Here is an 11,738-nt window from a genome sequence, read left to right on the forward strand (position 1 = left end):
ATATTATTTTCCGAGTGGATTTATAATCACGAGGAAATTGTAAATAAAAATTTAGGAGACGAATAAAAATGAAATTAAAATTGTAACTTTTAATTTATAAGAATATTGTAACCTCATTTAGGTGATGAATAAAAAATAAAAAAAATCCAAATAATATATAGTCTATATATTTTTATTTTTAAATTTGATGAGCTAGATCAACATGTTCGCACACACTGCGGTTAATTGCAACACCGATGTGTTGAACTAACGCTCTGTCGAGCTGGCTAGCGTTTTCTAACTCTTCCGGGGTTTGCCCTCCTAAACGATTGCGGTTGTCCCGCAAAACTACCCTTACAAGGCCATGTTTCAAACGGCTGTAACATTTGGAGGACCGGCCAAAACTAGTTTTCTTACTAATTCTTTGATCTACAAAGACACGGCCGGTAAATTTGACGTCTTTGCCGAGAACGAGGGTTTTAAGGCGAGGGCGGCTTTCGCTAAAAGTGGTACGATCGATATGATCGGAACTGTACACTTGGATTTGTGTCAACAATCACGTTACATTCCAAATATGACGGATCTTAAATTCAAGTTTGTTAAAAGTCCAAACGAATTTTGCATACACGCGGAAGGGGCGGTTAAATGGAAAGTGGTTTACGAGTTGGCATCTCTCTATGTACGTAAAGTAAACTTACCCTCGGAAGTGCTTATAGTCCACGCCAAATGCCTCGAAGTGGCAACTATGAAAAACCCCATTATTCGCACAGAGTGTAACTCCTTTTCTATTAATAGCGGTACAAAAATATGTGTTAGAGATAATTTATTCATGGGACAACTACCTAAAAGGGTACTTTTCGCTCTGGTAGATCAGAATGCTTATTTGGGTGAATACAAAAAAAGTCCCCCTTTAATTTTAAACATTTTGATTTAAATCATATTGCCTTGTATCTGGACGGAGCCAACGTCCCTCGAAAACCCCTCACTCCGATCTTTTTTGACGGTCAATATATTAGGTCTTATACAAATCTCTTTACCCAAACCTCTCAATGGTTATTGGACGAGGGGACCTATATTTCGCGGGATGAATTTCCTAATGAGAGTTGTATATTTGCTTTTGATTTGAGTCCCGACCTCAGCAGTTCGTCTTCCCGATTTCAATTGATAAGAAACGGTAACTTGCGCCTGAAATTAAAATTCGCCCCAGACCGTCACGGTTTTGTATTACTCTGAGTTTCACAATTTGGTAGAGTTGATAAGAATGGGACTGTCATTTACGATTACAACTAAATATGGACAAGAGGCAAATAACTAGAATTATGCGAAGTGATAAATTCACCAAGGGGTTATTTCGCGGAGTTTTCGCCCCAGATACTTTACCGAAAACCGTAAAGACTTTTCCCTCTCTGTATATTGTAAACACTGGATTATCAAATACCGACGGAGAACATTGGACGGTTATCTATTTTTCTCGAAACCGGAACACAGAGTTCTTCGACAGTTTCGGAAACACTCCTGACATGTTTAAATTTAAAAATTTCGTTGAAAGAAATAGCGTGACTGTAACTTTTAATTCGAAACAACTTCAAGACAATAAAAGTAGGACTTGCGGAGGTTTTGTGTATATTTCGCTCTATATAGGTGTAGGGGTATTAAAAAAAGAGATATATGCTCTAGATTTGGAAAAGATAAGTGTTTTAATGATAAGATGATATCGGAATTTATGTATAAAAAGTTTTCATTAAAATATAACTTTTAAAATTTGTTCTTTGATTTTTCACATAAATAAAAATAAATAAATAAATAAATAAAAAAATAAAAAAATATTTTAAATCGCGCGTGCCGCGTGTTGATTGGCCCCGGTATTCGCGCCGCGCCGCACCGGGCAGCCTCCCCTCCTCCTGCGGTTAAATTCTGTAGTGACCGTGGGCATACGTCGACACCCCGTCGATGATAAACCTCTTATCATCGCACGGGTAAAGGCGAAGTTTCATTTGCCTCACGGTGTAAAGTTGGTGCTTGTTACTACTAGTGATGCGCTTCATTTCAGCCATCGTTAATTGTCTAATTAATAACCACTTTTTATAATTAATAAAGCGTAGCTTATTTTTGACCACGCGTCGGCATATCCCCTTCGCGGTTTTCTTTTCCCCTTTGGCGGACAGGAGAGCGTACATTTTCGGCCGTAGCCCACAAAAATCCGAAATTGGGACGCCGTCCAATTCGTCCTTGAAATAACTCAACACCTTCTTGTTTTCATCGTTGAAGAGGCTATGGTTTTTGGGGTATCCCGAAAAGTCGTACATGTTGCTCTTCTCGGAAAAGTCCTGGTAGAGGTCGGGGGTCTCAATGTGGTATGTCAACGAGTCCGTGTCCGTGAACAACAACTTGGCTCGGTCTCCGTACTGCTCCCTGATTACGTCATAATGAAACTTGTACATCAACAGTTTTGATAGATCGAGAACTGTGAAACCGGTGTAGATTGGACGGTTGAGCGTTAGGGTCTTCTGGACTCGGTGAATGCCAACCAAATCGTTTTTGAAGACGGTGAATCTTTCGAAGGCAGGGGAACTTGACATCTTGATGGCGCGTTCGGGCGTGTTGACTGTTGACATAGAAGCGCCTGCTACCAATTTTTTGGCCTATTTTTTTGTTTATGATTAGATTTATATCTTCACTTATTTTTCGTTATCTATTATGTTTTTTAACAAACTTTATATACATGCAATCAGAAGTCCATTAAATTAGCCTAGGAATTAAACAATTACAATGGCTGGTATAGCGTACGTCTCTGCTGGGATAAAAACTCCTTCTAGCTCCATGGATAGGGGGTTAAATTTTTCCCCCTTTCTTAACACAGTTAGAAATCCCGAGCTCCTCTCTAGGAAATCTTTTTTGACGTGAGCGGGGCGTGACTTCTTCAGCCCATGAACGCTGGATCTTTAAAGGGTAGATTGTTTGCTTTTTAAAAAAATAAAAAAAGGAACGGCCACGGTTGTTAAAGGGAGGGTGAAGTAGAAAATCAAGTGGGTTTTTTATCAATTCTTCTGCTTATTATAAAAAGCCAGGGGGTTACGCGATTGGTCGGTCGTCCTTATTTAAAATTATCCTTTAAATCTGAACCTTATTTGAATTTTAAAATCATTCGGAAGTATTTCCCGAATGTTTGGCTATGCAGACTGGTCTTGTAATTAGTAGAAGAATCGATAAAAATCACTTGATTTTCTACTTCACCCTCCCTTTAAATAGTTTTTTTTCAATAGGTTTATGAAGAGTCATAAAAAACTGAATGACCTTGACTGTTCCAAAATTCACACCCCCATCCCTTCTCCTATGCTAAAGAGAGCTCGGTTTTACAGTGGAAGGGGGCGTTTTCGGCCAATAGTTTTTTCTCTCTCGATAGGGCAAATTTTGGCGTACGATTCGCACTTAAACCGGAGATATGAGAAAAATTACCGCGAGGTGGCGAAGGTGTCGTCCTTCTTCAGTATTGCTACACAAGAGAGGGGAGTCCCAAACCCCGCTTTTGATTACTTCCTAGGCTAATTTAATGGACTTCTGATGCAATGTATTTCGATTGTTCACCACTAGTTGAATAAACCTCGTTGTTACGAGATGTGTTTTATATTCCCAGGTCGAGGCTACAAAACCCAACAGGTTATGGGCTCAGTTGCGTGTAGTGATAAGTGAAAATTGTTTAACGGAATCGGTTAGCTTAGTCGGTAGTTACTAATAAGGTACGGATATCGTTTCAAACGAATATGGCTACAAGCGTGGATTCAAGATTTTCAATTATGAAGTTAAATAATTCGAATTATCAACTATGGAAATTTAAGTTAAAGATGCTTCTCACCCGGGATGAATTATGGATGGTCGTGGACAATCCTAAGCCTGCTACAAACGTTCCAGAGGATTGGGATAAGAAAGATAAACAGGCCCAAGCTGCCATGCCATTGCACTATCGATTGATGACGACCAGTTAATTCACATCGTCAACAAGGCTCCGCACGAGATATGTGGCAATCTCTTCAAACGCTCCACGAGCAAGCTAATATTACAAGCAAGTTGTTTTTACTATGTCGACTTTACAAGATGCGGCTAAACGAGGGGCAGACAATGCAACAGCACATATCAGCAATGATGGAAATAATTGAGCGTCTACGTGGCATTGGAGAAACCTTCAAGGATTCCAACCTCGCAGCGATCTTGCTATGCAGCCTTCCAGAATCTTATGACACGCTAATTACGCTGTTGGAGGTCAGGCCTGAGAAGGATCTTACTCTGGATTTCGTACGAAGCAAACTCATTGATGAATTCAACAGACGTCAGGAAAGCTCGGTCATTTGTGATGGAATCAAAGCGGAATCAGCTTTGAATACGATGAACCAGAAAGACAAGGGACATCATGGGCTCAGGAAAGGTACACCAACTTGTTATTACTGCAACAAGCGAGGTCAACTCAAACGGGACTGTCGCAAGAGACAGTTCGATCTGAACAAACAATCCAAGATTGACTCAACTCAGAAAACCAAAACGAAAGAATATACAGCGTTCAAGAGCTCGTCCAGACATACTGCAGCGGGTTGGTACGTGGATTCGGGGGCAACGAGTCACATGACGTATGATCGAACGTTTTTCACGAGCCTGAGTCCGAGCAAAGAATGTGTCCATCTGGCTGACGAGTCCACTATCAACGCCGAAGGGATCGGTAGCGGCTATCTTCAATGCTATGGGCCGGAGGGCGACATTCGCCGAATAGCAATTAACAATGTCTTGTATGTTCCAAAACTTGGAGGACGTCTACTGTCAGTTCATCAGCTAACCCGAACGGGTCACAAAATAATTTTCGAGAACAACAACTGCAGTATTAACGAAGGGGAAACAGTGGTAGCTACCGCTAAGATGGATGGATCATTATATCAGCTAGACATGGAGCGCCCTTGCATGGTAAATAGCGCCATTCATGAAGAATGTCTACATCTTTGGCACAGAAGGATGGGACATCGAGATCCGTCAGCAGTAAAGTTCCTATATACAAAAGGACTAGCGGATGGAGTCAAGTTAAACAATGATGAGAAGCTGCCAACATGCAAGTCTTGCGTCATGGGCAAGATGTCCGAAGCCCCATTTCCCACATCTGCATCCAGAAGCACAAGGCCTTTGGAGTTGATACACAGCGATGTATGCGGACCAATGAAGCAGGCAACGGTTGGGGGAAATCGCTACTTCGTAACGTTCATCACGAATACGATATACGTATGCCTACTTGATCAAGACCAAGGATTCAGTATTCGGCATATTTAAAGAATACGTGGCCACCATTAGTAACATGGCCAAAGAAAGAAAACCCTCAACGATAAGGACCGACAACGGTGGAGAATATGTATCTAACAATTTGGAACAATACTTGAAACAGGAAGGCATCACTCATGAGGTAACTGTTCCCTACACTCCTCAACAAAACGGCATCGCTGAACGCAAGAACCGGTCATTAATCGAAATGGCGAAATGTATGCTACTCGATGCTACTCTCATGAATTTCTGGTGGGGAGAAGCAGTAACAACAGCATGTTATCTTCAAAATCGCTTACCAAGTCGGGCTATTGAGAAAACACCGTACGAATTGTGGACTGGTTCCAAACCACGTATTGGACATGTAAGGGTATTTGGAAGCAGAGTCTATTCCTACGTTCCCAAAGAGAAGCGTACCAAGTGGGACAACAAAGCTGTCGAAGGGATTCTCCTCAGATTTGGCACAGCGACTAAAGGCTACAGAATTCTAAATCCAAAGACCAACAAGATTCACTTCAGTAGAAGTGTCAAATTTGACGGAAGAATCAACTATTGTAAGCAAGACATCGTGATTCCAGTGGTCACATCACATCCAGAAGGGGATTTCTTTGAAATGAAAACGAACATCAAAGAGGAAGATTCGAGCCTTGTCGAATCTACTATTCGAAGTTTCGCTTAATTACACAAAACGTGCTCCTCACTTCACATTATAAACTTCTACCGTACAATTCTAAATTTACTAGTGTTATTCTTAAGATTTCTATACAACCCTTTCCCCTTTGTATAACTTGAAAAACATCTATCTACGTAAATAGCCATCCCTTTATAATCCCTTTCAACCTCTGACCTTTGACAAGCACACGTGCAAAACCAAGTTCAAACAACTTAACTTGTTTAACCTCTGACCTCACCTAAAAGTATAAAAACTCGCCTCTCCCACTATTTCGACAGCAGAACTCTTTGGTCACTCTCTCCGACACCATACTCTCGCTCTAGGTTATGCCTCGCTTATAGGCTAACCTCCCTCTCGCTAAGTTAACCTCGCTAAAAGGTTAACCACTTTCGCTTTAGCCACGCTCTGCGTTAAGACTTGTAATTCAAAACAGTCCTAACCAGGCTCCGGCCTTCGAAAGCATCAGACCCTCGCGTCTTTAGTTTTTTAAAGTTAAAATCCCCCGACCCTCGTGTCAGTATACTTAGTCGTTTTTGCAATTATAATTTTTTGTTTAATAAAACTCACGTTATTTTTTATTGATTTAAATCGCTTCGCTTTTTTATCGCTTTAATCGAAACCATAACGCGTCCACTAATTCACGAACCAGTCTTCACAAAACCTTTAGATATTTCAGTAACCGCTTCCACATTTTGGTGCCGAAACCCGGGATAATTAGTGACGCGTTCGCGACGAACAATAACTTCGCTTTAATCGCTTAAATTAAGCTTCCGTGAACCGAACTCAAAGTACGCTTAAACTTCGCTATTTCGTGAGTAAAATAATAACTACGCTTTAATTACGCGTTCGCGACGAACAATAACTTCGCTTTAATCGCTTAAATTAAGCTTCCGTGAACCAAACTCAAACTACGCTTTCGTGAGTAAAAAACCTTAAACTAAAACATCGCTATTTCGTGAGTTAAAACCTTAAACAAAACATCGCTATTTCGTGAGTTAAAACCTTAAACAAAACATCGCTATTTCGTGAGTAAAATAACTACACTTTAATCGCCTAAATAACGCTTTCGCGCATCGAACTTAAACCTCGCCATGTCGTGAGTACAGTAACTACGCTTTAATTACGCTTTCGCGCACCGAACTTAAAATTCGCTTTTTCGTGAGTAAGCACTTTAAAACAATGGATGACTTTACGCGCTTAAAATCCAAACGTACTGCCACCAAGCTATCCGCTTCTCGCGCTAAGAACAATTTAGAAACGGAATTAGGAAAACCAAATCCCGATTACGCCGCTATAGAAGGATACCTCGCTATCCTAAAGACAAAAGAACTTAACCTCGTTAACATAAATGAGGCAATGGAACCCTTTTTTACCACCGCGCTTGAGATGGAAAAAGAACAACAAACATCGCAGGATTATATAGACGATCTCGTTATAACCCAATCACGAGGACGACACGCTCTTGAGGTCCACGATCAAGCCGCTACCGCTATAGCAGCCGCCGCTAGCCTCCTCACCGCGAACTCCTCGACGAACAGCACCCCAGTCACCACGCTGACCGGGTCGCAAACGCTAGCCGCCAACGGGACGCAGACCACGTTGACCGGACGCCAATCGCCTACCAGTAGCGGCCCCCTAGTCGCCACGTTGACCGGACGCCAATCGCCTACCAGTAGCGGCCCCCTAGTCGCCACGCCGACCGGAACGCAATGGCCAGCCGGCAACGGGACGCAGACCCCGTTGACCGAACCTCAATCGCCTTCCAGTAACGACCCCCTAGACAACGCGCCGACCGGGTCACAAACGCCAGCCGGCAACGGGACGCAGATCCCGTTGACCGAACCTCAATCGCCTTCCAGTAACGACCCCCTAGACAACGCGCCGACCGGGTCACAAACGCCAGCCGGCAACGGGACGCAGACCCCGTTGATTAGAACTCAATCGCTTATCGCTAGCAGCACGCCGACGCCGCCGACCGGAAGTCCAACGTTCACCGGGAACGGAATCTCTCACCTACCGGGTGCCGGCCAGATGACCGCCGCTCTACCTAGCACCACTCCAGCCATAAGACCGCCGGAAATAGAAACCCGACCATTCCCTGGACAAATGAAAGACCTCGCTCCATACGCAGTAAGGGAAATCGCAAGCACAGAACGCGCCTCCGTGTTAACTCGCGCTACCGCTCAAAACTCAGAACGGAGATTCTTCGAACCTGATCGCCGACCCCCCGAAAGACCATTGCAACCACGGGACTTCAATCGGTACGACAGCCGAAGGCTAAGGCCTCCTAACCACGCGCTACAAACCAACCGGATGACACGCGTCCCCTTTGCCGCTACGTCAAGTCCGGTTCTCTTGGCTGCCGACCTTCCCACACGCGGACGCACGATAACGAAACCGCTGGAAAACCTATACCGTCACACCGCTTGGCTTCTACGTTTCCCTCATAACCTTCGCTTCAAGGATCAAGACGTACGGGAGAGCCAACTGCCAACGACATTCGCCTTGCCGAAAAATATTGGGTCCGCACTACCAAAAAGGAACAATTCCCGGAAGAAGTCCAACGCCTCGCCAACGGACAATCCATCGCTAAGGACTCTAAGGTCCTTATCCTGCATCCACACCTGGATAAATCGCACTTTACTACGCTGAACGTCATCCGCAGATTCTCGGTCTTACCACTCATTTACGGAACTTTAAGTGAATCGCTTTAATGAACATTTTAATTATTGAACTCTTAGTTCAATCGGGGGGAGCATGTCGAATCTACTATTCGAAGTTTCGCTTAATTACACAAAACGTGCTCCTCACTTCACATTATAAACTTCTACCGTACAATTCTAAATTTACTAGTGTTATTCTTAAGATTTCTATACAACCCTTTCCCCTTTGTATAACTTGAAAAACATCTATCTACGTAAATAGCCATCCCTTTATAATCCCTTTCAACCTCTGACCTTTTACAAGCACACTCGCAAAACCAAGTTCAAACACCTTAACTTGTTTAACCTCTGACCTCACCTAAAAGTATAAAAACTCGCCTCTCCCACTATTTCGACAGCAGAACTCTTTTGGTCACTCTCTCCGACACCATACTCTCGCTCTAGGTTATGCCTCGCTTATAGGCTAACCTCCCTCTCGCTAAGTTAACCTCGCTAAAAGGTTAACCACTTTCGCTTTGGCCACGCTCTGCGTTAAGACTTGTAATTCAAAACAGTCCTAACCAGGCTCCGGCCTTCGAAAGCATCAGACCCTCGCGTCTTTAGTTTTTTAAAGTTAAAATCCCCCGACCCTCGTGTCAGTATACTTAGTCGTTTTTGCAATTATAATTTTTTGTTTAATAAAACTCACGTTATTTTTTATTGATTTAAATCGCTTCGCTTTTTTATCGCTTTAATCGAAACCATAACGCGTCCACTAATTCACGAACCAGTCTTCACAAAACCTTTAGATATTTCAGTAACCGCTTCCACAAGCCTCAGCTCAGACCAATCCGACTCACATGTTGATCTTTCACCTGAGACAGTACCATCGCTGCAAATAGAAGAACCACAAGAACCAAGATATCCTGCTAGAGCACAACGTGTACCACCAAAGAGATTAGGATACAAAGCAAGTGTAGAATGCGTTCGAGAGCCGACTAACTGGAATGAAGTTATAAGTCTACCAGACCGAGAAAGTTTCGTATGGAAATCTGCTCCCGAAGAAGAAATGAGATCTCTGGAACAAAGGAACGCTTGGGAGCTGGCTGACCTACCTCAAAATCGCAAAGCCATCGGTTGTAGATGGATATTCAAAGTGAAATACAACCAAAACGGCGAAATCGGTAAGTATAAAGCACGCCTAGTCGCGAGAGGATTTTCACAAAAATATGGAGAAGATTTCGAAGAGACATACGCTCCTGTTGCAAAGTATGAAACTATTCGTATCCTACTTGCTGTTGCAGCATCAGAGTCAATGACAGTAAAACACTTTGACGTTAAGACGGCCTTTCTCCACGGCGATATAGAAGAAGACCTTTATATGGAACAACCACCTGGGTTTATCAAGAGCGGCCAAGAACACAAAGTCTGCAAGTTACGCAAGAGCATTTATGGTCTCAAGCAGTCGGCAAGAGCCTGGAATAAGAAAGCCAACGAAATTCTACTTCAAGAAGGATTCGTTAGAAGCAAAGCAGATCTCGGTCTCTACGCTAGAACAGAGAAAGACAGCACTTGGACCTACGTTTTACTATACGTCGATGATCTGTTAGTCGCCAATCGGAATGCCACCACCATCAACTCTCCAAGCAAAATTGAACCTGCATTTCGAAACTAAAGACCTTGGGGAAGTCACATACTACCTTGGTATTCAAATTGAGAGGGATGACGAAGGTGGTTTCTCCATTCATCAATAGGCTAAGATTAAGCACATGCTTGAGGAATTTGGTATCGACAACGCGAAACCATCGAAAACACCCATGGATATGGCCTATCTGTCACTATGTGGCGAAGACGATGTACTACCGAGCAATACTACGTAACGCAAAGCCATTGGGGTGTTGTTAGATATCGCAACTGTCTCAAGACCGGACATAGCAGACAGCGTCAACATTCTATGTCGCAGAGTGGCGAAGCCCAGAGAGCGTGATTGGGTGGCAGTTAAACTAGTAATGCGCTACCTCCTGGGAACGCAAGACTTATCATTACATCTGCCATCAACAACTCCGTTGGAACTTGAAGGCTATGTCGATGCGCATTTTGCGGGAGACCATGCGGATAGAAAATCCACCAGTGGCTATTTATTCAAACTCGGACAAGGGACGATTGTTTGGTCGAGTCGCAAGCAAACCACGGTAGCAGCATCCTCAACAGAAGCTGAATACGTAGCCGCGGCACACGCAGCACAAGAATCAATATGGCTACGACAGATACTTCACGACATGGGTTACCGGGATATCGGCCCAATCAACATATATGAAGACAACCAAGGTTGCATAAAACTCAGCCTAAGCGAAAGATCCAGTGCCAGAACAAAGCATATCGATGTCAAGTATCATCTTCTAAGAGATATGCAAGATAAGAAATCTATCAACATCCTCTACTGTCCAACGGAAGAGATGATAGCTGACGTGCTGACGAAGCCACTCGTCAAAGAGAAATTGCAGTACCTCATGTCTAAAATAGGCATTTCCGGTCGCAGTCGAGAAGGGGTGTTGACATAGAAGCGCCTGCTACCTATTTTTTGGCCTATTTTATTGTTTATGATTAGATTTATATCTTCACTTATTTTTTGTTATCTATTATGTTTTTTAACAAACTTTATATACATGCAATGTATTTCGATTGTTCACCACTAGTTGAATAAACCTCGTTGTTACAAGATGTGTGTTTATATTCCCGGGTCGAGGCTACAAAACCCAACATTGACGAGGGTGAAATCAATCCGACTTCTGAGATTCTCCATGGTCTTACCTATAAAGAAATAAATAATAGTACATATTGTAAATTATTTTTATTACAGGTTAGGTTAGGTTAGGTTTGGTTAATACATACCGTAGACGCTGTTGTTCATTAGTTTGTAAAATGACTTTTCAAACTCATTGGCTGCCGCTTTTCGCTTGTCAGTGTTGAAGTCGATGAAGGGTTTCAACCACGCTCCTTGCTTGAAAGTTAGGATTCTGTGAACTTTAGCAATGGTGAGACCTTTCGCTAGGTAATACTTATATGTAGATTATAAATAAGACGCTAGTTGACTTAGTCTTACCTAGGTACGTAATGTAACTGCTGGGTTTCTCCTTGTCGAACGATTCCGG

General features: G+C 42.9%; 1 protein-coding gene and 1 pseudogene across 1 annotated transcript; both read left to right on the forward strand.

Annotated features, from left to right (window-relative positions):
* The first annotated feature begins 343 nt into the window (after positions 1-343).
* LOC149614100 (uncharacterized protein F54H12.2-like) lies at positions 344-913 on the forward strand. Its single transcript, XM_089857824.1, has one exon. The coding sequence runs from the start codon at positions 344-346 to the stop codon at positions 911-913; it is 570 nt and encodes a 189-aa protein (XP_089713950.1).
* Positions 914-10,355: 9,442 nt separating this feature from the next.
* LOC149614101 (uncharacterized) lies at positions 10,356-11,147 on the forward strand (annotated as a pseudogene).
* Positions 11,148-11,738: the final 591 nt, after the last annotated feature.

Source organism: Phalangium opilio, unplaced genomic scaffold, assembly GCF_054372755.1.
Source record: "Phalangium opilio isolate 3A_F unplaced genomic scaffold, DU_Popi_V2 ptg000225l_1, whole genome shotgun sequence".
Classification (NCBI taxonomy): Eukaryota; Metazoa; Arthropoda; class Arachnida; order Opiliones; family Phalangiidae; genus Phalangium; species Phalangium opilio.